Genomic DNA, 27,193 nt, shown 5'->3' on the forward strand with positions numbered 1-27,193 from the left:
TTCCATGAGATGGTCACTTTAACTTTGTAAATATTTATCTAAAATGATATTTACGAAACTGCGATATATATTATTTCATTGTATATGTATAACTGTAAATACATTTGTACCTCTCTTGTATTCTAAAATAAAAATTACTTGGAACATTTATCATTTAGCATCTGAACGGGTGGACACTTTTGTCTGCGTGACAAGGAGGTATGGAAAGTGCCGAGACTCTGGATGGGATGTCAGATCCCAAAGAGGTGGGCTGGTGTGCAAAGCAAGTGCACATCTTAAAAAGGGCTGGGCAGACTTCTCCTGGTTGTCAGCCGACTACTGTGTTACTTCCCCAATATCTTTGCTTTTTTCCATTTTCATGGCCTTCTTGAAGGGTTCAAGCAGCCAGCGAGGGCAGGCCAAGATGATCACCAAGTGCCCTCCCAACACCTAGAATTTCCAAGTCGTCTGGGCGCCCATTTCCATGCCCTCCTCACAGCCGACCAAGGAGCAGGAAGGCCATCAAGGCACAGCCAGGGAGCTTCCCGGTCTGCACAGAGCCCGGCCCGGCTCTCCTCTCCAGGACCTCCTGGCCAGGAAGAGGTGTGCACGCCGCAGAGCGTGAGTTTATACCTGTGCTCCAGTGTATTCCAGCCACGACAGCGTCGCTCTTCCAAGCCCTGGGTGGGCATGTTCCTGGCAGGTGTGTACTCCCAAGGACCCCCATACTTTGGGGGATCCATCTGGCGTCCTGGCAGATGGGGGCACAGCAGAGATGTACATCTGATGAGTTCACCTGCAGGTCCAATCTGTGGTTTGCTCCCTGGGGCCAATGGGGAAAGTCACCCCCGGTTCTAGGCCCCCACCACCCCCGCCGGCCCTTGCCTTCCCTTTGATAGCTCACCGTCAGGGTCACCGTGCTTTTGGTGGTCCCTGCATTACCCTCCTCCCATGGCAGCCACCACCCAGGCCTCTGGTTCCTGTGACCACAGCTAATCTGTCTTGAGCCCCCTTCCCTCCAGATGCCAGTGGGTGCAGTGGCCCACGTGTCGAGCCTCGCAGCAAGGGCTGCTGGCTTTCTGACGAAGAGCCTGCAGGAGTCAGACTTCAGAGGTCAGTGGGGCCTTTGAATAAAAATCTAAATTGCTCTCCATAGGTCATTCTGTTCTGTGAAGTCCCAGCTAGCGGGTCACAACCCAGGCTCCAGAACCCACCTGGTGGCAGCCATCTGTAACTGCAGGCGCGGTGCCGTTGATTTGCCCACTGACCTGCTTTCGTAGAAGCGGTGCTGCCCCGCATGTGCCAGCGCTGCACTGGGTCGCAGGATGAGCAGATGTGAATCATGGTCCCAAGGAATTTGCACGTTGGAGGGAGGCCTGAGGCTGAAGAGCCCAACCTCTTACGTTGCTTGCATTCCCAGCAGAGGCCTCGGGCCCCTTTCCTGGGAGTGAAGCCCCCACCAAGACAAAGGCATGCAGACGCTGCCTCAGCAGTTTCTGTGCGCCAGGCCTGGGCTTAGGGATTTAGACACATGCATTCCAGGAACCCTCCCCACAAACCCACAAGCTGATACTCCCCCACCCATGCTCTTTTAATTAATATCCATTTGAAGTAGGAGAAAACTGAGGCATAGAAAGAGTAAATCATTTGTCCGTGTCACTCAACCAGTGAGTGGCAGAGCGGGGTTGGGTTCCCCCTCAGGCGTCTGACCTCAGAAGCCACGTTCATGACCACAGGCATCACCGCCTCCCGGGCAGCCTGCAGAGTCCGTCCAAAGGGCTTTCTGCATGTCCCACAGGGACAAGGTGCAGCCCGGCACTGTGCATTGCCTTTGTGGTCTTCAACCTTGCAAAGCTTACTTACTCATTCCGGTATCGTTTTGCATATTCCTTAGGCCTTTCTGTGTACACGATCACGTTGTCTGTGAATAAAGATACTTTTGCTTCTTCCATTCCGACTGGGATGTTTTGTTTCTTCCTTGCCTTATTCCATCATCCAGGACCTTCAGCAATAGAGGATTCTAGATAGCGGCCAATGGTCTAGGTTTGAAACTCCACTTTGCCATTCATTGGCTGTGTGACCTTGAGCAAGTCAATCAACATCTTGGTGCCCCAGATTCCTCACATGGAAAGTGGCACGGTAAGTTCCTAAGGATGTCATAATGATTACATGGGATAATGTACACAAATGAATAAAGCACTTGGCTCAGTGCCTGGCACATATAAATGCTCAATAAATGGGTTGATATATGGATGACTTTGGTGGACTAGAAGGATTGTAAATGTTCCTAGCGCCCAGCCCACTGGGCCTCCCCCAGGGGGCACCTGAGGCAGCTGTTTAACCCCTATTCCCCCAACCTTTTCTGAAACCCACTTCCTTGGATGTCTTGAACTAGAGAAGCAGATATCCTGAGCTTTCAGCTTCCTTCCTGCCTCGGAGCTGGCCGGCTGAGATGTGTGTCTGTGTGTAGGTGGGGAAAGTTAAGGACAGTGGCTGGTTAGTTGTCATGCTCAACTGCTTCCTCACGACATGGCTGCCTCGGGGCAGTCAGACTTCTTACATGTCAGCTCAGGGATTCAAAGGCAAGTGTTTCAAGAGAACCAGGTGGAACTTGCATGGTCTATTCTGACCTAGCGTTGGAAGTCACATAGAGGCGCTTCTGACATATGCTGTCCATCCAAGCAGTCCCGAGCCTGTCCGGATGCAAGGGCGGGGGAGGGTGTGTGTGTGTGCGGGGTGGGGGTGGGGGTGGGGGGGTGCACAGACCCTACTTCTCAATTGGAGAAATATGAAAGTATTTGTGAACATGCTTAAAAATGACCATAGATGTTAAGACTATTTCTAATGTTTTTAGGAGAAGCAGTACTTTGATGGGCATCCTTAAGGCAGAACTCTTTGTGCACATCTCTGCTTAGAAAGTTTATGCAGCTACTTTTATCATTTTTATGGAACACAAGGTGAAGCCAGTGGGTAGATGAGGATTAGGCCAAGAGTTCCAGACTAGGGAGTCCCTGCTGCCTCTATTTTCATGTTTTCCAAGATTTCCTTGTCAGTTACTTTCACTTGAAGTTCCCCTGTCCACCACCCCGACTCCCAAGGGCCCATGGTTCCCTTACTTTAAGGCTCACTCAAATGCCACCTGTCACGCAGGCTTTTCTGTCTCCCCTCCCTCACCCCCCCCCATCTTTGAACACCGTAGCACCTTGAGGACTGACTGGGCAGCAAATGGCCCAGCTCTGTGAACCCACAGCACACACTTGGTGCCCAGACAATGCACGTTGAGTAAGTTCATTCATTAATTCAACAGTTCCTTAGTGAGAACTGTTTTAAGGGTACTAGGATTTGTTTTAATCAGGTATTGTAAGACATGCTGACACGGAAATGACTCTCGTAAAGAGAGAACTTTGTTATAATCGCAGTTTCCTCGAAGAAAGAGGCAGGGCACACAGGGAGGCTCTGGGGTGGGTCAGAGGTGGAAGGAGTGAGGGGAGAACTGGGCAGGATCCTTTATTGTGGTTTCCAGGGGACAGGAAGGGGGAGGCAGGGTAAGCAGTTTGAGATTGCTTAGCTTGGATAAGTTCAGTGTGCTCTGGGGCAAAGGGGCTGTACCTAGTTGTCTGGTATCTGGCCCTGGGAGACCGGGGCAGGTGGATAGTGGCCCTGAGTGGCAGAGCCTAGCAAAGGAGGTGTTTGGGGTGTGTGTGTTCAGGATTAGTGGTTTGCATTTGAAAGGCGCAGCTCCTGGGTGAGTTGTTCACTATGTCTAGAATTGGTTAACCCAACCCTGGGTTGGGCAGTCCCTCCAGGGTGAGCAGGGCCCCAGATGTCAACACATCGGAGTTCAGAATATCAAAGACATGGTTCAGAATATCAAAGACATGGTTGATACAAGGGCCTACCATGTAACAAGCACAGGTTTAGAACAAAATAGAGTTTGGGTATTTGTGGGGCTCAAATCCTCTGGGGAACACAGATGATGAGCAAACGGATATTTTGTAAACAGATCTTATTTTTCAACTAACATATTATGGCTGCCTTTTATGTGCTAGACCTGGTTCTAAGCACTGAAGCACATTGAACAGAACAGATAAAGTCCCTGTCTCAGAACACTCATGTCTTCGTTGGGGAAGTCTGCAATAAACAAAGGGAACATTCAGTAATAAGAAATAAAACAGGATCAAGTGATTGAAAAAGGGACTGGGGACCAGGCACGGTGGCTCACACCTGTAATCCTAGCACTCTGGGAGGCCGAGGCAGGAGGATCGCTTGAGATAAGGAGTTCAAGACCAGCCTGAGCAAAAGCAAGACCCTGTATCTACTAAAAGTATTTTAAAAAAATTAAAAACAATTAGCCAGGCTTGGTGGTGTGTGCCTGTAGTCCAAGCTACTTGGGAGGCTGAGGCAAAAGGATCGCTCAAGCCCAGGAGTTTGAGGTTGCTGTGAGCTGGGCTAACACTATGGCATTCTAGCCCAGGTGACAGAGCGAGACCCTGTCACAAAAAAGAAAAAAAAAGGGACTGGAGGGTTGTTCCAGATAAGGTAACCAGGGAAGTCTTCTCTGAGGAGGTGATATTTGTGCAGGACATGAGCGAGGAGAAGGAGCTGGCCACACAAAGACCTGGCAGAAGAGAATTCCAGATAGAAAGGTCCCAAAGCAAACCATCTGGGCTGGTGATGAGCTTGGTGTCTGTGAAACCAAGGCGAGGCCAGTGGGTCTGGCTGCAGTGTAATGGCTAACACGGTGGGTTAGGAAGAGAGTGTGGTCAGAGATAGGCAGGGCTCATGATAAATCAATTTGGATTTTATTCTCAGTGTAAAGAGAAGCTGCCAAAAGTGTTTAAGGAAGGAAGTGATTTGATCTGATCTGTTTTGAGAAGCTCCCTCTGGCTGCTATGTGGACACTGGATGGTAGGAGGGGCAAATACAGAATTAGGGAGACAAGCCAGGAGGTTATTACAGTCACCCTAGTAGAAATGGCATTGATCAGCCTGGGGTGGTGGTTGTAGAGATGCACAGATGTGGGGGGAATCAGCAAACGTTAGACCTGATTGGCCACTGAAATCACACAGGGAATTAAAACACACTTTCACCCTCCCTTTGCAGAACCTCACTGCCTATATCTGAGCTCAGGAATTTATATTTTTAACAAGCCCCACGGGATGTGCAGCTCTGTTTCCAGGTGCCCACGTGTGTGGGTGTGGCGAAGAGGCCAGTGTGATGCAGAAAGGAACAGCGGCCGGCAGTCTGCAGGCTTCGAGCCTAGTCCCAGAGGCAGGTCTCTTCTGGGGACTCAGTGGTCCCAAATGACTGTCAGAGACAGCAATGCCTACCTCCAAGATGGGCTAAAAGAAAGGAATAAAGGCTGGGTGAGGTGGCTCATGCCTGTAATCCTAGCACTGTGGGAGGCCGAGGCGAGCGCATCCTTTGAACTCAGGAGTTCCAGACCAGCCTGAGCAAGAGCAAGACCTCATCTCTAAAAGTAGAAAGAAATAAACTAAAAGTAGAAAGAAATTAATTGGCCAACTAAAAATGTATAGAAAAAATTAGCCGGGCATGGTGGTGCATGCCTGTAGTCCCAGCTACTCGGGAGGCTGAGACAGGAGGATCACTTGAGCCCAGGAGTTTGAGGTTGCTGTGAGCTAGGCTGATGCCACAGCACTCTAGCCCAGGCAACAGAGTGAGACTCTGTCTCAAAAAAAAAAAAAAAAAAAAAAAAGAGAGAGAAAAGAAAAAAGAAGGGATAAATAACATAACGCTTGTAAAGCACCCAGCAAAGCACTCAGGAAATGTTTGGTGAATGGTGCAGGCTCTGGGGTAAAGCACATGCAGTTGGAACAAACACTGGCCTTGCAGCCTTTTACTATGTGAATTCTAGTCCTTTTTGAGCCTCAGTTTCCTCTTCTATAAATAGGTATTGGCAATGCCAACCTTGTGAGAGGCTCCATGAAAGTAAGGGCTGTGGCAATGGGTGGGGTTAAAGTTGTGTCCATCCCTCCTGGGATGAAACTGGGTGATCAGGACTATCCCCCTTGGTCTAGGGCCCCTCCCTGGGCCTTGCACTATGCTGGCTCAAAGGACATCATCGCCCTCTTATGGCCACAGCCCGACTCAACAGCTGTGCTGCTGCACTTTCTTGGCTCTAGCCAGGCAGGCCAGGAGGAGGCCGAGGGTCTGGCTCCCTCACTTATCCATGACCTGTGGGGCACCAGCATTTATGTCATTGACTGTCTGGCAGGGTTGGCTTTCCTGACAAGCGTAGTCATGAGCCTTAAGTGAAAGAAATGCTGTCTTTTTGAAGATTTATAAAACGATTGGGCCGGGCGCTGTGGCTCACGCCTGTAATCCTAGCACTCTGGGAGGCCGAGGTGGGCGGATTGCTCGAGGTCAGGAGTTCGAAACCAGCCTGAGCAAGAGCAAGACCCTGTCTCTACTATAAATAGAAAGAAATTAATTGGCCAACTAATATATATAGAAAAAATTAGCCGGGCATGGTGGCGCATGCCTGTAGTCCCAGCTACTCGGGAGGCTGAGGCAGCAGGATCGCTGAGCCCAGAAATTTGAGGTTGCTGTGAGCTAGGCTGATGCTATGGCACTCACTCTAGCCTGAGAAACAAAGCACAACTCTGTCTCCAAAAAAAAAAAAAAAAAAAGAATAAAACTATTGGCCTGATGGATCTTCAGAAGGCAGCGGACTTGATTTATTGGCCACAACATGGGTGGATGATGCAGGTTATTTCATTTAAGCTCAGAGGCCCTGTGAGTGGCAAATTATCATCTCCAATTCCCTGGGGTTGAAATGGAGTTTGTTGTGAATGCTGTAAACCACGCAGGGCCAGGGGAGGGAGAGGGTAGTAGGAGCAGGGAAAAGGAACAAGAGAAACACTCCTATTAAACAGAGCTGCAGAAAAAGCCACATAGACATCTATGTATCAACCACTGAGTCTTTTTTTTTTTTTTTTTTGAGACAGAGTCTCACTCTGTTGCCCCTGCTGGCTAGAGTGCCGTGGTATCAGCCTAGCTCACAGCAACCTCAATCTCCTGGGCTCAAGCGATCCTCCTGCCTCAGCCTCCCAAGAAGCTGGGACTACAGGCATGTGCCACCATGCCTGGCTAATTTTTTTTCTATATATTTTAATTAATTTATTTATTTTATTCATTTATTTTTTTGAGACAGAGTCTCGCTTTGTTGCCCAGGCTAGAGTGAGTGCCGTGGTGTCAGCCTTGCTCACAGCAACCTCAAACTCCTGGGCTCAAGCAATTCTGCTGCCTCAGCCTCCCAAGTGGCTGGGACTACTGGCATGTGCCACCATGCCCGGCTAATTTTTTCTATATATATTAGTTGGCCAATTAATTTCTTTCTATTTATAGTAGAGATGGGGTGTCGCTCTTGCTCAGGCTGGTTTCGAACTCCTGACCTCGAACAATCCGCCCGCCTCGGCCTCCCAGAGTGCTAGGATTACAGGCGCCTGGTGCTCTGAGTCTTTAAAACAGCGCCTGGCACACAGAGAGCACTCAATTGGCAGTATGAGTAAACATAAGAGAAGATTTTTGTATTATGTGTGCATTTGCCTCCCCACAAAATATATCTGTCTTGCAAGGTTTAATCTGTTTTCTTAGGTGGTTTCTAATTTTTTCCAAAGAAAGAGTAAATCAGCTCAGCCAAAAGAGGTCTTTACTAAAGAACAGAACCAAGTGAGTAGTATCTGGAACACTGTTTATGGGTAGGTGATGAACCAGCACCCACAGAGTGGCACGATGTAGAATACTGGGGCTACTAGGAACGGTATGAAAAGGGGCTCTTCTTTCTGTTCTAGTATTTTCTGTAGATCTCATCTGCTGATCCTCCTGAACTCTCCCATACAAAGTATCAGATTTTAGCTGCTTAGAGTTGGATAGAAACTCAGAGGTCCATTCCTCAATGATTTCTAACTCTGGTAAACAATAATTGGGATGATGAGTACGAGATAGTTTTAGTAAAAAGTCACACACTACATACACAATGTAAGGTGTTTTTATTGCACAGATTTTTCCTTGCCAATAGTAAACATGGCAACTGGGTTCCCTCCTTCCCTTCAGGTTAACCTAATGGTTGCCAATAGTCAACATGGCCACCACACCGTGCGTTCCTGTTGGCTGCTGCTCTGAAGCCCCGCCCCTCCGAGCGCGGCTGGGAGTTGCGGAGCCCAGTATCGCGGCTAGCTGCGCCTGCGCAAGTCATTGGCGCCAAGATGGCGATGGAGATGAGGCTTCCAGTTGCTCGAAAGCCTCTTAGCGAGAGCCTGGGCCGCGAGTCTAAGAAACACTTGGTGGTGCCGGGCGACACGATCACTACGGACACAGGTTTCATGCGGTACGTGGGGACTTGGGGGGCCGCAGGGCCGCAGAGAGCGGCTGCAGGGCCCTGTGCACGTGGTCTGTTTGCACGAAACCCGAACTTTGGCCCCTTGCTTTTAACTCCTGGCGGGACCCAGGGCTCATCCCTTGAGCATCCCAGTCGCCTCGTTTCTGAGCATCGTGCTTCTTACTCTCTGCATCTTGTGTTCCCGTCTGCGTTTGTCTCAACCCCCTAAAGCCCTCCTCTCTTGACCTCTGGTGGCCGTGATTTGGGGGTCCTCTGCCTGAAGCCCAGATCTTTGAGCCTTCCTTGTGGAAAACCTGGACAACGGGAGGGTTAGGAGTAGGGCTCTTTCCAGTTTTCAGCTAAGGGGACAGTGGGCGTTCCTGACCTGGCTTCCAGATTCTCCCTCAGTGTCATCTTCCAGCTAGGGGCTGGGTTTTGGAAGCAGTAACTGATTGGGCTTAGGGCAAACATGTATTGTGTTACATGCACCGAATTATACAAACTTTAAACCTAAGGACAGTACGGTGTTTTGCAGTTAAGAGGACAGGCTCTGAGTCAGGCATTCGGGGTCCCTCTCTAAGGTCAGTTTCCTCATCTGAAAGATAGTGATGATAATATTTGATAGGGTATTGAGTAAATGAGATAATAATATAAGAAAAGAAGCAGAGTTCTCCATTATATTCACCATCATAGATAAATGCTAGTGGTATTTCAGCCTTTTTTGGGGGGGTGGGTACATATGTACATATATGGGGTACAGCATTTACAGCATTGCCCTTTAATCTCCTTAAAGATTATTGGATCCTAGGAAATCTTAAGATTCATTCATGCTTTCAACATATATTCTGTGCAATTGAGGTATAACAGTGAACAAAGTGAAAATCTCTGTCCCGGTGGAGTTCTAACAGGGAGAGACAGATAATAAACAATAAATGCAAGAGATAAGTTATGCCAAATGTTAGGCAGTAAATGCAATGGGAAAAAAAAGTGGAGCAAGGTAAGTGGAATGTGGTTGGGAATATGGTGGGAGTGTTGGCAGTGGGGTGGGATACTGTTTTGAAGTAGGATAGTCTAGATAGGCCCGCTGGAGAATGTGACACCTGAGCAGACTTGAGTAACATGAGAGATATCCATGTAGCTCTCTGGAGAAGGAATGGTCCAGGCAGAGAGACCAGCAAGCACAAAAGCCAGGATTTATGGCAGGAGGAGCCCCTTAGGTTTGAGGAACACATTGTTCTTGACAGGAGAGGTCACCTCAAGTGTTACACTGGTATCTTTTCTTTGTATCTTCATCTTGCAACAGAGGCCACGGAACATATATGGGGGAAGAGAAGCTCATTGCATCGGTGGCTGGCTCTGTGGAGAGAGTAAACAAGTTGATCTGTGTGAAAGCTTTGAAAACAAGGTGAGAACAAAGATGTGTGTTCTCTTTCTTGCAGCCTCCATGCTGTACAACCAGGTTTTTTTCTGCCTCCTTTTACCTCCCATCCTCACCCCTGCTTGCCCAAGCTTGCTGTAGGTCTGTGATTTTGAACATGACTGTAGGAAGGGTGGTATAGATCAGTGTGGGCCTCAAAGGTTTCCCCATGTTACCTGACCTCTCCAAGCCTTGGTTACCACCTCTGCAAGTAAGAATAATAGCATAGCCTATCTCATAGGATTTTCATTAGAATTCAATGAGATGGCTGGGCTTGGTAGCTCATGCCTGTAATCCTAGCACTGTGGGAGGCCGAGGCAGGCGGATTGTTTGAGTTCAGGAGTTCTAGACTAGCCTGAGCAAGAGCGAGACCCCATCTCTACCCAAAGTAGAAAAAATTAGCTGGGCATGGTGGCGCATGCCTGTAGTACCAGCTACTCAGGAGGCTGTGGCAGAAGGATCGCTTGAGCCCAGGAGTTTGAGGTTGCTGTGAGCTAGGCTGATACCACGGCACTCACTCTAGCCTGGGCAACAAAGCGAGACTCTGTCTCAAAAAAAAAAAAAAAAAGAAAGAAAAGAAAGAAAAGAAAACAGTGAGATGGTGCACGTAGAGCACTTCATACGGGGCCTGATACCTAGAAATGTTCAATAAAGGTTGGTCCCAGAAAGGAAGCCAGTGGGGTTGGAACACAATGTGTGAGGGGGAAAGAGCAGATACAGGCAGAGAGCTGAGTTGGGCGGATAGTTGGCCTGCCTTGCAGCTATGATAAACATTTTAGATTCTACTTTGTGTAATCTGGGAAGCCACTTGGAAGAGGTGGAGCAGAGGAGGGACATGATCTGACTTAGGTTTTAATAAAATCACTCTGGCTGCTGTGGGAAGATTGAAGGGGTTTGGGGGCAGGCTTAGGGAGTTGTATTAGGGACCATATTCATCATCTGAAGTGATGGTCACTTGGATTAAGGTGGCAGCAGTGAAAGTGGGGAGGAGTGATTAGATTCTGCATAGATTTTGTTTTCTGAGTGTTTTCATCATGAAAGGATGTTGGATTTTGTATTCTTTGGGTTTTTCTATGTTTAGGACCCTGTCACCTGAGATAGTTTTACTTCTTCCTTTCCAATTAGGATGCCTTTTATGTCCTGCATATATTTTAAGGGTAGAGCCAGCAGGATTTGCTGCTGGACTTGTCCTGGAGCATGAGAGAGAGAAAGAGAGAGAGAGAAACCAAGGGTAGCTCCAAGGGGGGATAGAGTCACCATTTACTGAGAGGATGAGTTGTCCCTTATCTCAGTATGCTATCCAGGAGGGGAAGGGGCTGCTGAAAAGTTTAGTTTTGGGCTTGTTACATTTGAAAATGCTTATTAGTCATCTGAGTGGTGATGTTGGGTAGCTAGCAGCTGAATCTGGAATTCAAGGGAGTGATGCAGTCATCGGTGGTTTTTAAAGCCATTAGATTGGATGAGCTCACCAAGAGGTGAGTGTGGGTGAAAAAGCGAAAAGGTCTGAGTACTGAGCCTCAGTATCGAATGCTTCGTCGCTAGAATCGGGGATGAGGAACTCGCAGAGGGGCTTGAGATGGGCAGGCAGTGGGTGGGGAGACAGATAGCAAGTAGACTGGTTTGGGTCTCCAAACTATTTCCCTTCTCCTTTGGCTGGTGCAGAACTCATCCAGGAAAACACTCCATGCTTCTCATTGTCATGTAATCAAACAAAATAGGAATTTTGGCCAAAACAAACTACTTGGAATAATGATTTGTTTAAGGATAATTCATGGAGACTTTATACACGGAGGAATGTTTGAAGTTAACAATTTCTAAAAATAAGTCCAAATAGTATAGTTATATGAATTTGCTAAATGTGGTGCCTAATCAAGGCCCTTATCCTGTTTAACTGAAATCTCAGACGTGCTTGGTCTCGTAAGAAAGTCCGTTCACTGATGGATGACCTTTCGTTTTATCTTTCAGATATAATGGTGAAGTGGGAGACATTGTAGTGGGGAGAATCACAGAGGTAAAGTTGGTATCAGATGGGTGTTTACAAAGTAAGGCAAGCTGGTGATTTAATGAATGGGGTAGTCATTCTATATGTAGTTACAAGGAAAAGGCATTCATTGCATTTGGCTATTGTGTGACCTCAGATGTTAATATTTGGCTTGTTACATTTGGGATTACTGGTCACTTACGATGTGAGCTTTTGTCCCTGGAGCATGTGTCCAGGTGTGGAACTTCTTTGGTTTGTAGGTTCAACAAAAGAGGTGGAAGGTGGAGACCAACTCCAGGCTGGATTCAGTCTTGCTTCTCTCGTCCATGAACCTCCCTGGAGGAGAGCTGGTAAGGGCTCCAGCTGGGCCCTGGATTAGGGCCAGTTGGCTAAGGGGACCTGTGGGGTCCTTTGCTCTATGAGAGAACTTTGCTTCACACTAAGGTTGCCCCTTTTACTCCTGTTTGTTTGCCGGGAAGTGTACTATCTGGATGTGTACGTAGATTTTTCACCTGGCCCAGGTGTCCCCAGATAGGCAGCAATTGGCATACATTAAGATCAGAAACATCCATGGGATGGGATCCCAGAAGAAAATTGGGCAGAGAAACTCTTAGATGCTTGGTGCTAAAAATTTTCCTTTTCTGGATGCATCAGCTTTGCACAGTAAAGATACTCCTTGAAAAATGTCTTTATACCAGTTTTTCATGACTTGAAAGGCATCTGGTTATTCCAGACAACTGCAGCAACTAAGCTCCAGCCTTCTGTAGAATACCATGGTTCACCTTTATTTTCAGGCCAGCATATATTTACAGAGAGGCTCACTGTGCTGGTTCTTTGGAGAATGCCAAGCACGACTGAGTTCCCTTGCAGGGGATATGAGATAACGGATCCAAAACCTGTTGGTAGGAGAATAAACAAGTGTGTGGTTGTACAAAAGGAATGATTGATTTCAGAGAAGCTCATAGGAAAAACTGGCATTGGAGTTGATCCTGGAAGGATGGAGAGAATTTAAATGACAAATTCAGGGAGTTTGAGCTGTAGAGAGATGTGTGAGCAGAGACATTCCAAGCAGGAGGTAGTCTGGTCCTGCTGGGACACACAGCTGTCACGGAAGGTGAGTGTAGAAAAGTTGGCTGGAGGAGACTGGGAGAGTTTGAAAGTTACCCAGAGGAGGGAGGGAAAGAGGACGGAGAAAGGGAGCTGTGGAAAGGCCCCCCAGACGGAGAGTTGTGATCTGCCTACTCTTCCCATGGTTCTTAGTGCTTGAGTATTGTGGTTGGCTTCAAAGATCTCAAAGGAGGTGAAAGGGAAAGAAGCAACGGAAGAGGTCTTTCTGAGGCTCTGACTTAAGTAATGTGGTTATTTCTTTGTGTATTTCAGAGGAGAAGATCTGCAGAAGATGAGCTTGCAATGAGAGGCTTCTTACAGGAAGGGGACCTTATCAGTGTATCCTGCACTTTGCATTCCAGCCTTTGAGGCTTTTCAGTAGGGCTGGGAAATGGGCCTGACAGGGGAGTCTTTGCAGGGATCTGAGTCTTGATCAAGTGTCATGGGCTCTGCTGCAGCCTTTCTCTGTGCCCTTAACTCAGATTTATTCTTCAGCTCTTGTTCAGACCTGCTGCTAAGTCATTTCTTTGGGTCTTGTAACTTATGGTGGCCTGTGCTTTAGTTCAGACTCAAGTTTTCCTAATGATGCTAACTTTTATACTAGGGAGTAGAAAAGGTGTTGTTCATATTGAGATACTCCTGACAACGAAGGGGAGAGGTGAGGCCACAGTGGTGTCCTCTGAGTCTGTTTAACTGTCTGAGGTCGTTGAGCTGGACTGTTGGGAGATGGGAGGAAAAGACGGAGGCGTGGGGTCAGGGGCCGGGGGACACAGGAACATGAGAGTGGGTGGCCCAGGCTGCCGTTTGTGCCTTTACCACCCTGGCCAGGCTGAGGTCCAGGCAGTGTTCTCTGACGGAGCCGTCTCTCTGCACACGAGGAGCCTGAAGTATGGAAAAGTAAGTTGGCTCTTGATGTTCCTGTTTGCTGACCGAGACATCAAGTCCATTTCTAAATCCCTAGAGTTCTCTGGAATTCTGACCTAAAGAACCCCAGTAGTTAGGCGCTAATGATGGCTGGCATCACACCAACTGATCGTGTTCTCTGAACTTCACAGAAGGAAGGTTGGGATTCACAGGGTCATGGGTCAGTAGCACTGTAAAGGACAGCTTTTATCCTTTTTCTCCTGGGGCGACTTGTGGCAGGAGAGCCCCTCTGACCCTGGGCTCTGAGGTGCTGCTGTCTCTGTCCCCTCCAGGGGGCGCTGCAGCTCAGCACTGGGGCCACAGCCGAGAGGTCATCCTTGGAACCTAGGGAGCCCCCGGCCTGATGAAACAGCCCTTGGATGAACGTCCACTCAATTAAATGGCTGTCACTGCTGGCAAAGATTGCTTTGTCCTGTGAGATTCTAAATGTAATTTCACTGCTTTGCTTGTGAGGTTACATAACAGAGGCTATTTTTTTAAAGGACGGCACACTTTCTAAAACAAATTAGGATTCACTAGCTTTACCTCATAGCTTTACCAGGGTGAACCTTTTCATTTTCTTTCTTTCTTTCTTTCTTTTTTTTTTTTTTTTTTTTTTTTTTGAGACAGAGTCTCGCTTTGTTGCCCAGGCTAGAGTGAGTGCCGTGTCAGCCTAGCTCACAGCAACCTCAAACTCCTGGGCTCAAGTGGTCCTCCTGCCTCAGCCTCCCGAGTGGCTAGGACTACAGGCTTGTGGCACCATGCTCGGCTGATTTTTTTCTATATATTTTTAGTTGGCCAATTAATTTCTTTCTACTTATAGTAGAGACAGAGTCTCACTCTTGCTCAGGCTGGTTTCAAATTCCTGACCTCGAGCAATCTGCCCGCCTCAGCCTCCCAGAGTGCTAGGGTTACAGGCGTGAGCCACCGCACCCGGCCCCTCTTCGTTTTCTGAATGGAACAAAAACCTCTTCCCTTGATGGCATGGCAGCAGCCACCACATTCACGTGCGTGAAGTAGAGGGACGCCCTGCTGCTGCTGGCCTTCACGGGCCTCCGTGCTGCAGACCCTCCCCCAGCAGGGAGTGGACTGTAGGTATAGTCTACGTTTCATTCCTCTCACTGATGATCTCACAGTGACCTAATTTATGTGTTTCTTTAGCTAGGGCAGGGTGTTTTGGTCCAGGTTTCTCCCTCCCTGGTGAAACGGCAGAAGACGCACTTCCATGACTTGCCATGTGGCGCCTCAGTGATCCTGGGTAACAACGGCTTCATATGGATCTACCCAACGCCTGAACACAAAGAAGAGGATGCAGGGGGCTTCACTGCAAACCTGGAGGTGCGTAAACACCGATGCCACTGTCGGTGGGATGGAGCGGCACTCGGTCTCTGCTGTGTTTTTGTGGCAGGTGGAGTTCACTGTTTTTTAACTATGTTATTGCTGTAGTCTGAGTTAGTTTGAATTTCCATGGAGGTATGTTCTTGAACACTGTATTGCCTTCTCTCCTCTAAAGAGATGAACTCAGTGACTGGTCTGAGTTTTGTTGCAGAAACAAAGTGGCAAGGTAGTAGCCACAGAGCCGCTGCAGCGGCCATCCTTTGTAATCTCCCTTGGAGTCAGCTGTTCGGTTGGTTTGGAGTCCCAGAGGGATATTGTATGAGTCATAAATGATTTCCTTTCAGTGATTTACTGTGACCAGTCACCTATTTTGGTCCTGCTTTTATATGTCTTCCCTCCTGCTTTGCTCCCCCTCCTAGCCTGTCTCCCTTGCCGATCGAGAGGTGATATCCCGGCTTCGGAACTGCATCGTCTCACTGGTAACCCAGAGGATGATGCTGTATGATACCAGTATCCTGTATTGCTATGAAGCATCCCTTCCACACCAGGTACTCAAACCAAGGCTTCCCTTCCCTCACTGATCTGTGAGCTGCTGTTTCCTTAGAGACAGCAAGCATGTCACCCAGGTGCTTTCATTACCATGCCCTTTAGTATGAACTGGCCTGCAAGGCGGCCTTCATCAGTGTCTGGTGGAGCTCTCCCCAAAATACTTGCGGTATTCTCAATGTCTAGTGTCAATCTCAGGATTTGGTGGGGGCTGGAGGAGTCAGATGGCACAAGTTTATGATGTGATCTTCTGGTCTTCATCTTACCCATCCCAAATTTCAGCTGTCTTTTTGATGAATGTCAGAGTGATATCTTTGTTCTTGTCAGCTGTATCCCAGAGAATCTTGCTGATGTATTAAGCTGGGTTTAGCAGATCCTGTCTTGCAGCGCTTAGCTTCTGATACATGAAAGGAATACAAAAGGCTTATGTTGAAAACACTTGGTTTCTACATTTGGGTTGGCTTGGTGGTCTGCTTATCGTTGGTTTCTTTTTTGAACAAATACCTTTTTCCTTTTTCAGATCAAAGACATCTTAAAGCCAGAAATAATGGAAGAAATTGTGATGGAAACACGCCAGAGGCTTTTAGAACAGGAAGGATAAGGAGATACTCCTGGACAGGACTGGGCGTACCTCACTGGAGTAAAGAATCTAATGTGTGGTCCCCATGTGTGCTCAGTGAAGACCTGAGAAGTCATTACTTCATCTGCATCGACAGCTGTGGCTGCTGCCAGCCCACAGGCCTGCTTTCTCCTGTCCTAAGACAAAGCCTGAGTGGAAGGTGAACAGTGCCCCCAGCCCCTGGGCTTGCCGGCTGATCCCAGCACAAGGGGGTAGTTTCAGGTCTTTCAGAGTGCACAGTGTTGCAGCCGAATGGACTCCCATCCTGGAATAATATGGAGAAGCTTTTGTCTTCCCCTCACCATCATTCACAAGGCACAGTGCCCCATGAAATTGCCCCAGTAGAAAGCACAGCATCCCTGGCCTGCAGATGGTCTGCTTTGGCCTCCATTCCCCACCTCACTCAAAGCACAAGTATGACAGTGAAGAATACAGGTGGTAAAGTTAGCCCAGCAGTCAAATGGAAGAATAAAGTTAGCCAAGCAGCCTTTTGCTTGGCTGGAATCCAGTTTCTCACTGCATATTCCTTTTAGCAATAGGTATATGTCCACACCAGGCTGCCTTTATCTGTCCTGCCATGGAGTGGGACTTGTAAGAAGCTGAATTATCAATAATTGAATGAATGTTCTGGGTCCATGTACTTTTGGATGCTCTGATAAACAAGAGTGAAAACAGAAAATGGAGATGGGAAAAGCAAAGCTATTTTCCTCCTATCACTGAAGTAGTAATGCATTAACTATTGAATAATTCAGGGTTAAAACATAAAAAGATACTGAAGCTCTCACTGAGGAATATTAGAATTCCTGTGCATTGCATTGACTATCTAAAAGTGGTGTCTTGATTTAGGTTTTGGGAAACATTCTTTTGTAAGGGCACTGCATGCAAGTGCTATTTTATTTCACATATGTGGTGCACTATTTTTTGATATATATAAATGGGTTAACATGATTAGTTTCTGTTCTTGTGTTCTGGGAGCTGAGTACAGTTGGAGGAGGGCTCAGGAGATACAAATGCCTCTGACAGTGGTCCTAACTACTTGAGTCACCTAGTAAAATTTAAACCTAGGACAGTTTCAGTAGTAGTAACCGAACACTGCATTTGAAGTTCTGAAATACATCTTGACTTTTTTTCATTAAATGCTATTTCTTTTTATAAAATTACTTAGTAGCCAGCTTTTTAATCTTTTTTTCTAAAGTTGTAGCACCTGTTTTGAGGAATTTTCTTTTTCTATCTCAAGTTGTAACACGTGTTTTGAGAAGTCTGCAAACAATTGAATATTCGATGGGCTATGATGCAGCTATAGATTGGTTCACTTGTCATACTTTTGAGAAAATTTTCCAGCCTGTTTGCCTCTTGAGAAAAGAGAATGTTGGGAAGAATGGGAGTCTGAGTCCTAGGTTTGGTTTTAACCAGGGCCATATGTATGAAAGCTTGTTTATTGGTCCTTCTCATTGGTCCAGCCTATGCTGTTCTTTCAGCATCTGCTGAATGGTGATTACCTACCAAGTGGAATAATTTAAAGGTCTGGAAGCACCGTTTGATTGTCTACTTTCAGCGGCCCACTAGAGGGCGCCCTTGTTAAGTGTAATTCTAAAAGATGTTTTTAAAAATGTATTAATAGCTGAAATTTTTACACTGAATCCCTTTAGCAACTTGGTGGATTGCTTTGCTTTATAAAAGTTAGGACAAACTTAGACTGGAACTGAATCACTTTTAATGAAACTATATGAGCTTAAAGGGACTTATTCAATATCTGGCAATATTTATTTAAGACTCAGGCATTTGCTGGGCTTTGGATTCTAATTTTTAAGTCCTAAAAGTATCATTCTACAGTGTTATACAGGGAGTAAAAAAAATATAGTGCATCTCTAGAAAAAATTTTACAGTCTCAGTCTCAATGTGGGGCTCACTTAAAACTAGAAAACGGTGGAAGTGGAAAGCGGAGATTAGAGACAAGCAGTTGACCTCCGTAGGGACTACCGTGGAGCACAGTCTCAAGCTTTGGGGACACCAACCAGGATCTAGTTTGGTCCTCATGGTAACCTTCACACCTCATGCACTTCTAGGTGAAGAAATCAAAGAATTAATGTGACTTGGTTATCCTTGAAACAGGAATAGCTCTAGAGAGTTGTCATAAAGCAGTCCTTTAGAGCTGTGGTCCCCAGTCCCTGGACTGGACAGGACCGCACCGTGGCTTGTTGCTGTCCCCCCACTCCCCCTGCCCTTGCAGGAGGCTTTATCTGTGTTTGCAGCTGCCCCATCACTGGCATCACCACCTGAGCTCTGCCTCCTGTCAGATCAGCCTACCACGGACACTGCATGCAGGATCTAGGTGTTCGCTCCTTGCAAGAGTGGTGCCTGATGATCCCGGGTGAAGTTGGGGCTGGGGAGTGGCTGCAATGAAGATTGTCATTGGCAGAGAGGTTTGACTGCACCATAAATGTGGTGCGCTTGGGTCATCTTGGGACCATGGCCCCCCACCCCCAGTCCGTGGAAAATTTGTCTTCCACAAAGCCGGTCCGTCATGCCAAAAGGGTTGGGGGCTCCTGCTTTAGAGGATGGGTTGGACTGATGTGAAAGGTGTGGATCCAGAAATCTAATTTCCAGCATTGAGACTGATCTTTGTTTGGATTGTTGCTTATTTTGCTACTGCCTGTCCCTCCATGGATGCTCCATGAGAATAAGCATGAGTTTCTTCACTGCTGTATCTCTGTACCTAGAACAGTGCTTGGCACAGGTGCTCAATAAATGCTTGTTAAATGAATTGTTAGTTCAAGAAATGTGTATTAGGGAGATAAAAAGAAAAATCAGGGTAATAATCAAAGGGGAATAAGGGCATTGAAGTTTGAAGAATGACACTACCGATCAGGATTGAGATTGTCAGCTAGCTTATTTTGTGATAGCGAACAAACCTAAACCAATTAACATCCGAATTTATAAATTCCAGTTCTAAATCTGGGCACAAATTTTCATATGCTTCATATTCAGTACCTCCAAGTGACAACTTCCCTTGAAGCCAATATCGCAAATAAGCGCCATCTCAATCCAGCCAAACTATTTATAAAACACTTAATATAATAGCTGAATGTACAATATATAATGCAGCTGTGGTTCCCATGATAGCAGCAGCAACTTCTGAAAAATCAGTTATCTAACATTAGGTCAACAGTTATTTGATACTCTATGGACAGTGGGAAAACCATGGGTTTTGGAGTAAGGCCAATCTGGGTTGAAATTGTGACTTTGTCACATATTAGCCAAGTGACCTTGAGTAAGTCACGTCTCTGAATGTTTCCCCATCTGTATAGTGGGGAATAATATTACGTACCTCATTGGGCTAGAGTGAGGATTAAATGAGATAATGCAGTTTGTGAAAAATGCAAACAGTGCTTGGTGAAGAGTGGATCCCCTTAGAAACGGGCATATCCCGGTCAGGTGCACCGCTCTGGGGAGACGTGGACAGTGAAGAAGAGGGGGCCACGGTGCTTTTTAGTTGCAAAAGAAGAGTTAATGAGAGGTGTGGGTTTGGCCTGTCCGGGTCATTAGCTAGCTCTGCAGGCCTGCTAAACCCAACTACTTGGGCATTTTCTCAGCTAACAGAGAATGTTTTTGTGTGAATACGTGTTCACCGGTGGAATGTTTAATCTTGAAGGTTCATTCCAGCGCAAACATCTATGATTGTGTCTGGCGCAGCCTCTCTCCAAATGCTGTTTATTTGATGAGTAAGCCTCCTGATACCTCAAAGAAACAAGCAATGGACTTCATTAGCTATACGTCGGATGCTTCCCATCTGCATATTTCTTCGCTAGTTCTAATATTTGTGCTTTTTGGAGGTTGAAGGGAGTGAAAGGCACCAAATACCGCGGTTTCCAGGAGCGGGCCTCCCCTTTTCCCAGGTTGCTCCTGCCGAGCCTCTGAAGCCCTGGCTTTTTCCAATGTCACCTACGGCGCCCTCAGTCTCAGATCAGCCGAAAACTTCAATGCACGTCCTCAGAGACTTAAGGAACGAATCCAGCTCCGGTTCGAGGAAAATCCAATCCGCAGTTTGTCCCTTGCTTTGGCTCTTCCCCCGTCTTACTACTGGCGCAGGGAGACGCGGGCCAGCCGGACTAGAGGCCGAGGAGAGTCCACCGGCTCCGGGGGGCGGGGCCGGGGCGCAGGGGTCGGAGCAGGGGCAAGAAGTCTGCACGCGCGCTGTTCCGCGCGGGCGCCGTGGGACCACATCTCCCGGCGCGTCCCGCGGGCTGCGCCGAAACCGGTTGGCTGGGAGCTCTAGCCAATCTGCTCACCGGCCAATGGGACGGAGGAGAGCAGCCTGACCCGGATCCTCAGAGACCAATGGCAGTACAGTGGAGGCGGGTGCTTCCTTACCACTCACCTTGCTCTCAGAGAAGCCACATTTAAAAGGTCGTGCCGGGCCGGGTCCTCGCAGGCAGCGAGAGCAGGGCCAGGAGGTGCGGAGGGGCCCCGGGAAATCGACGCCAGGGCCATCCCGGTACCCGCGAGGCCGGCTCCGGACGTCGCCGGGGGCGGGGCCGAGGGCGGGGCCTGGCCTCGTTGTGGAGCGGCTCGTAATCCATCATGGCGGCTGCGGGGGTCGGTGTCTGTCCCTGAGCAGCGCTGGAGCCAGAGCCGGTTCCCGGGTCCTGCAGCTGAGGAGCCCTTCCGTTGTCCACGGCCCCTACCAGCGAGGGCAGTCTTGGTCACTCGGCGGAGCCCGGGGGATGTGACTGCTTGGCGGCGGTGGTGGTGGCAGCGTCCGGGGCCGGGGGAGGGGGTGTCTCGGGCAGAGACCCTGGGGCTCGGGGCAGCTGAGGCGACCGGGCCTCCTCCCCTGCGCCCGCCTTCCGCCTTCGGGCCCACGAGACTCTTTCGTCCCTTACGGCACCGCCGGCTCTGGGACACTGGGGGTAGTCTCCGTTTCCCCCAGACCTGGGACACCTCCGTTTCCTGAGGCGTGGGGGAGCGTCGCCCCCCGAGTAAGCCGCCCGTGCCCCTTCCGGAAGCCTTCCTCTTAGCTCAGAGCTACCCCTTGTCCGGGATCCCGGCCCCAAGTTTGGCCACGGAGCCCCCCATTCAAATTCCCTCCCTGCTGTCAGGTGGCCTCCCCCTCCCCCAGGTTGCTCCTGCCGAGCCTCTAATGCCCTGACTTTTTCCAATGTCACCTACGGCGCCTTTAGTCTCAGCTCAGCCAAAAACTTCAATGCAAAGGAAAAGTCTGGATTGGTTTCACAGGCCTTTTAAAAAGCGGACTTAAAAGTTGCTGGCAATGCATTCCTTTTCGTCAGAGTCGAGGGCAAGCCCTCGCTGAAATCTGGGTGACCCGTGTCCTTTTCCGGAGAGCAGAGTAGAGAAGCCAGAGCGGCAGCTAGTTCAGCAGGAAATTTGTCGGAAGATGAAGAAACTAAGATAGGGGGTTGGTGACTTCCACAGGAAAAGTTCTGGAGGAGCATCCAAAGACGATTGACGTTTCCTTTATGCGTGGGATCGAAATGACTTTAGTGTTGTGGACACTTTGCAGCGTCCCTGTGAATATTTCTGTTTAAGATTTTCTTCTTGAAAAGGAATTGTTATTCAGCCAAACCAGGAAACTTTTTGGGGTAGCATTGCAATTATATTGCTTCAAGTTGATATACTGGGAAAATAATTGGAACTCCTGTTTACATGTGTCAACCTAAAAAAAAAAAAACTGCTTTTATTGTGGAAGATATCTTTTTGTGATTGACCTCAATTACTGAGTTGTGGAGATGCAGTGAATGTGAAATCCCACATACTGTTTTCCTTCTAAGCTAACTGACCTTCTGGAAGATCTTGAACCCTCTTCTGGAAAGGGGTGTCTATCGTTACTTTATGGGGCAGCAGCCTGGAAAAGTTCTTGGGGACCAAAGAAGGCCAAGTTTGCCTGCCCTGCATTTTATCAAAGGAGCAGGGAAGAAGGAATCATCGAGGCATGGGGGTCCACACTGCAATGTTTTTGTGGAACATGGTGAGTGCTTTTCAGGGTTTCTAGTTGTGTTTTTCCTTATGCCTGCAGCTTAGGCCATCAAGGAACTTTTGAGAAACAGTACTTGTGTCAGTTACTTCCAATTCTACTTAAGACTTTTATTACTGTAGTTATCTCTTAGTTTCTGGTGGAACTTGATATAAGAAAAAGTTACTTTGTGACTCTGTATGACTTTATTCAGAATCTGTCCAAGTTGCTCATTTCTAGTCTGATTCCGCTTCTAAGTCACTATTGACCTTGGACAAGCCATTTTACTGTCCAGGGCCTAGTTTCCTGAGGCAGATGGACATAAGTGCTTTCTTACAATCCATCATTCTATGATTCTCCTCTAACTGAAGTCATGGGCTCTTTTCCTAACCTGCATGGATCGTTTACTACTTTGTCTACACAGAGCTGTTATCATATTTTCGAAGTGGTTTGTGCTCCCCAAAAGGTTAAGAGCTACATATTCTGGTTGACACTAATATTCTTGACCTTTTCGATCATAAGTAGTACTTGAAGATACTCTGGAGCTCTGTGGGAAAAATCAGGTGGGGAAGCAGCATTCCTCATGAGTTGAGGATATACAACTTGTAGATATTTTACCTTCCATAACGATTAATCCTTTCCTCATTGGTGCAGCTTTCCTCCTCTCTCCCTGTTTAGAATGACATTTGGGGCATTAAAGGTTGTCTTTGACATTTTTATGAACATGTTTGGCATCTGAGTGCTGACAGTACATATTATATTGTTCACTTTCAGTAGTTCTAGGTGAAATTAAAGCTAAGGGTCAGCTTAGACTGATGTCTATAACCAATTAATTAGGGTCTGTTTGTACTGTTGCAGTATGACATATTTCAGACTGCATCCTTTCTATTAAAACTGCAGTCCCCAACGCCTAGGCTATGGCCCAGTACCAGTCTGTGGCCTGTTAGGACTCTAGGACTCAGGCCATGCATCACCACCTGAGCTCCACCTTTCCCCAGTTCCCCCACACCCTCACTCCCCGTCCATGGAAAAATTATCTTCCATGAAACCGGTCCCTGATGCCAAAAAGGTTGGGAACCGCTGTAAATATCAATTGAGCCCACCCACCTTATAAGCAAATGTATGATATGTGCAAGTGGCATATACTTTGAAATTTAATCACAAATAACCTCTAAAGTATGGGTGACTGCAATAGACAAAGGCCTCTGTTTGATGAACTTCCATTTGACAGGTGAAGTTTTACTTTCCTACAGAAAAATACTTACCTCATCTCAATAAATACGGGTAACTGGATTTTACTTTGCTTTGAAACATTAGTTCTGTCTTTAGCATTGGTTTTAGGCAGGCAAATATGATAACATGTTATGATACTTCCCAAATTCAGGATTTAAAAAGTGAATTATTTACTTTTTTTTTTTTTGATTTTTTTTTTGAGACAGAGTCTCACTTTGTTGCCCAGGCTAGAGTGAGTGCCATGGCATCAGCATAGCTAACAGCAACCTCAAACTCCTGGGCTCAAGTGATCCTCCTGCCTCAGCCTCCCGAGTAGCTGGGACTACAGGCATGCACCACCATACCCAGCTAATTTTTTCTATATATATTAGTTGGCCAATTAATTTCTTTTTATTTATAGTAGAGACGAGGTCTCACTCTTGCTCAGGCTGGTTTCGAACTCCTGACCTTGAGCAATCCGCCCGCCTCAGCCTCCCAGAGTGCTAGGATTACAGGCGAGAGCCACCACGCCTGGCTGGCCGAATTATTTACTTTTTAACTAGTGGTGATCATGCAGCTTTAGACAGGAAAAATTGGTACAGACTTTTTGGAGAGCTTTGGTGTAGAATTTGGAATGTGCTGGCCAATGACCTAGTAATCCTGTTTCTAGGAAACTGTGATAGAACAGTGTAGTTCCCAAGGTGTCCCTGACACCCCTTCTGGGGCTGAGAGGTTAAAACTATTTTCATATTTATACAGTATGAAGATCTATTTGCCTGTGTTGTTATTTGCACGAACGGTGCAAAAGTAAAGCAGGCATCTTAGCATGAATCAAGGCCGTGGCACCTAACGGTACTAAGTTACCACTATATTCTTTATGCCAAGCTCTCACAGTAAAAAAAAAAAAACAAAAACAAAACCCTAGTTTTCACTAAAGAATGTGTTTGATGAAGCCACAAAAACTAATAATTTTATTAAATCTTGATCCTTGTGTATATGTCTTTTTAATATTTTGTGGGATAAGAAGGGAATTACGAGGCCGGGCGTGGTGACTCACGCCTGTAATCCTAGCTCTCTGGGAGGCCGAGGCGGGCGGATTGCTCAAGGTCAGGAGTTCAAAACCAGCCTGAGCAAGAGCGAGACCCCGTCTCTACTATAAATAGAAAGAAATTAATTGGCCAACTGATATGTATATAAAAAATTAGCCGGGCATGGTGGCGCATGCCTGTAGTCTCAGCTACTCAGGAGACTGAGGCAGAAGGATCGCTCGAGCCCAGGAGTTTGAGGTTGCTGTGAGCTAGCCTGACGCCACGGCACTCACTCTAGCCTGGACAACAAAGCGAGACTCTGTCTCAAAAAAAAAAAAAAAAAAAAAAAGAAGGGAATTACGAGTAAAGCAATTCTACTGTGTACTGAAGTATGATGGTTATCTCTAGGAAAAGCACCTGGGCAGTTGTTTGAGTTGCAAACTGAACTAGCCAGTTTTTTCACTTGAAACAATGACTGACAAACTGGTTATTCAGACTAAAAAAATATATGAAGGAGTCCTTCCTTTCAAGGAAAACAACGGATAATATTTATTGCCAATGATAAATATTTTCCTTTGCAGCAAAAATTAGTATTTTGGAGAATTTTTGGAGGCCACTGTGATATAGAGATCAGTGGTAATATTTACAGATGTGATATTTTAATATCTTGAAATTTATTTGGTAGATCTACATAAATCAGTGAAGATTCATCCATGTTGCTGCAGTTATGGGTAGTTTGTTCATTTCATTGTTTAGTGCTCTGTTATATAAATACTTAAGAATTTATTTACCCATGCTTTTTTTTTTTGAGGCAGAGTCTCATTCTTTTGCTGAGGCTAGAGTACAGTGGTGTCATCAGAGCTCACTGCAACCTCCAGCTCTTAGGCTCAAATGATACTACTGTTTCAGTCTCCCAAGTAGCTGGGACTACAGGTGCGCAACACCTCACCTGGCTAACTTTTTCTATTTTTGGTAGAGATGGGGTCTTGCTCTTGCTCAGGCTGGTTTCAAACTCCTGAGCTCAAACCATCCGCCTGCCTCGGCCTCCCAGAGTGCTGGGATTATAGGTGCGAGCCACCCCACCTGGCCCATCATCTTTTTAAGTCATGGTGAGACCCCTGGTGGAGCCTGAAGTGCCCTTTATCTTGGTTCTCATCTTTTTTATATCAGTGGCTGCTTCCGGCCTCTCACTGAATCTGGTGGACCTATTTTCTTTGTGTATTTAAATTTTCCCCTGGAAATGACTAACAACTGCTTCTTAAGCCCTCATTCCTTTCACCAGGTTTCCTATATTGCTTTTGTTCTGTCCATTTAGGATATTGCTTTAGTGGGAATATTTTTTTTTTTTTGAGACAGAGTCTCACTTTGTTGCCCAGACTAGAGGAGTGCCGTGGCGTCAGCCTAGCACACAGCAACCTCCAACTCCTGGGCTCAAGCAATCTTGCTGCCTCAGCCTCCTGAGTAGCTGGGACTACAGGCATGCACCACCATGCTCGGCTACTTTTTTCTATATATATATTAGTTGGACAATTAATTTCTTTCTATTTATAGTAGAGACGGGGTCTTGCTCTTGCTCAGGCTGGTTTTGAACTCCTGACCTCGAGCAATCTGCCCCCCTCGGCCTCCCAAAGTGCTAGGATTACAGGTGTGAGCCACCGCGCCTGGCCTTTAGTGGGAATATTGTCCTTGTTAACATGTTCAGGTTATGAAACCTTTTCCCCAGCTGTGCTAAAATCCTAGGGGTCTGGCAGATCACAGTCATTTTAGGATGTGTAAGTGAAGCTGATGTTACAGGCAAAGTATTTACTGTATCCCTCTGTCCTTTAGAGGAGCAAAGGCTTTTGTGATCTGTAAACTCCTCCTTCAAAGTTCTGAATTTCTGCCAGGAGTGTGACACTTAAAGTGTTGCTAAATTAATTGATATTAACATTGGTAGGGATTAAATTGGGAAATTTTAAAAAGTAGAGCATTCCTTAATATTTTATTTTTGAGAGGTAGAAAATAGGAAATAGCATTTCTAAATAGAAAAAGGGAATGTTTTTTAATAGAGATGTTCGTATAAGAATAAGATCATAGGGTAAGATTCTGAGGATGATTGTCTTAGTTCCTCTTTGGCTTTGTTGAGTCTTGGGTAATTGGTTTACTTCCTGTACAAATTGTGAGTTACTAGGGGCTGCATTTATTTTATAGTAATACCTAAACTAATTAGAACCTTCACTTACATAGAATTTATTATTGGCACATTCACTTTTATAAGAAAGGAAGAGAGTATCAAGAGTTTAGTCAAGGCTGGGCGTGGTGGCTCACGCCTGTAATCCTAGCACTCTGGGAGGTCGAGGTGGGCAGATTGCTCGAGGTCAGGAGTTCAAAACTAGCCTGAGCAAGAGCGACACCCCGCCTCTACTCTAAATAGAAAGAAATTAATTGGCTAACTAATATATATAGAAAAAATTAGCCGGGCATGGTGGCGCATGCCTGTAGTCCCAGCTACTTGGGAGGCTGAGGCAGCAGGATTGCTTGAGCCCAGGAGTTTGAGGTTGCTGTGAGCTAGACTGATGCCACGGCACTCACTCTAGCCTGAGCAACAAAGTGAGACTGTCTCAAAAAAAAAAAAGTTTAGTCAAAATAAACAATTCTCAGGTTTGCCCTGGCATAGGATATATTCAACATAAACTTCTGTACTTTCCACTTCTGCAGTATCATATAGTAATTTATTGTTTTTTTATTTTATTATTTTATTATTTTTTTATT

General features: G+C 46.7%; 3 protein-coding genes across 6 annotated transcripts in view; all 3 read left to right on the plus strand.

The window, feature by feature from the left end:
* The first annotated feature begins 8,178 nt into the window (after positions 1-8,178).
* On the plus strand, positions 8,179-16,739 carry EXOSC2 (exosome component 2). The gene is made up of 9 exons (XM_012754514.3): positions 8,179-8,329; positions 9,624-9,725; positions 11,703-11,748; positions 11,979-12,068; positions 13,099-13,164; positions 13,654-13,722; positions 14,890-15,066; positions 15,486-15,614; positions 16,133-16,739. Exons 1-9 carry the CDS (start codon positions 8,208-8,210, stop codon positions 16,211-16,213), a joined length of 882 nt encoding a protein of 293 aa, XP_012609968.1. The 5' UTR covers positions 8,179-8,207; the 3' UTR covers positions 16,214-16,739.
* Positions 16,740-21,389: 4,650 nt separating this feature from the next.
* Positions 21,390-21,488, plus strand: LOC142874326 (uncharacterized). The gene has a single exon (XM_076009131.1). It carries the CDS (start codon positions 21,390-21,392, stop codon positions 21,486-21,488), a length of 99 nt encoding a protein of 32 aa, XP_075865246.1.
* A 591-nt stretch (positions 21,489-22,079) lies between these two features.
* The window catches only part of ABL1 (ABL proto-oncogene 1, non-receptor tyrosine kinase), a 131,396-nt gene continuing 126,282 nt past the window's right edge, over positions 22,080-27,193 (plus strand). For all 4 annotated transcript variants that reach the window (XM_076009130.1, XM_012754511.2, XM_076009129.1 and 1 more), the window contains exon 1: positions 22,080-22,217. In XM_076009130.1, the coding sequence (XP_075865245.1) occupies positions 22,082-22,217 (136 nt within the window). In that variant the 5' untranslated portion in view covers positions 22,080-22,081. The remainder of the gene's footprint in view (positions 22,218-27,193) is intronic.

This window comes from Microcebus murinus, chromosome 12 (assembly GCF_040939455.1).
Source record: "Microcebus murinus isolate Inina chromosome 12, M.murinus_Inina_mat1.0, whole genome shotgun sequence".
Lineage (NCBI taxonomy): Eukaryota > Metazoa > Chordata > Mammalia > Primates > Cheirogaleidae > Microcebus > Microcebus murinus.

Bases quoted from the DNA above. Each gene is read 5' to 3' on its own strand.
- EXOSC2 (XM_012754514.3), top strand. From the start codon at position 8,208: ATGGCGATGGAGATGAGGCTTCCAGTTGCTCGAAAGCCTCTTAGCGAG. The intron at 8,330-9,623 runs GTACGTGGGGAC...ATCTTGCAACAG, and splicing joins ACGGACACAGGTTTCATGCG to AGGCCACGGAACATATATGG. The intron at 15,615-16,132 runs GTACTCAAACCA...TTCCTTTTTCAG, and splicing joins AAGCATCCCTTCCACACCAG to ATCAAAGACATCTTAAAGCC.
- LOC142874326 (XM_076009131.1), top strand. From the start codon at position 21,390: ATGTCACCTACGGCGCCTTTAGTCTCAGCTCAGCCAAAAACTTCAATG.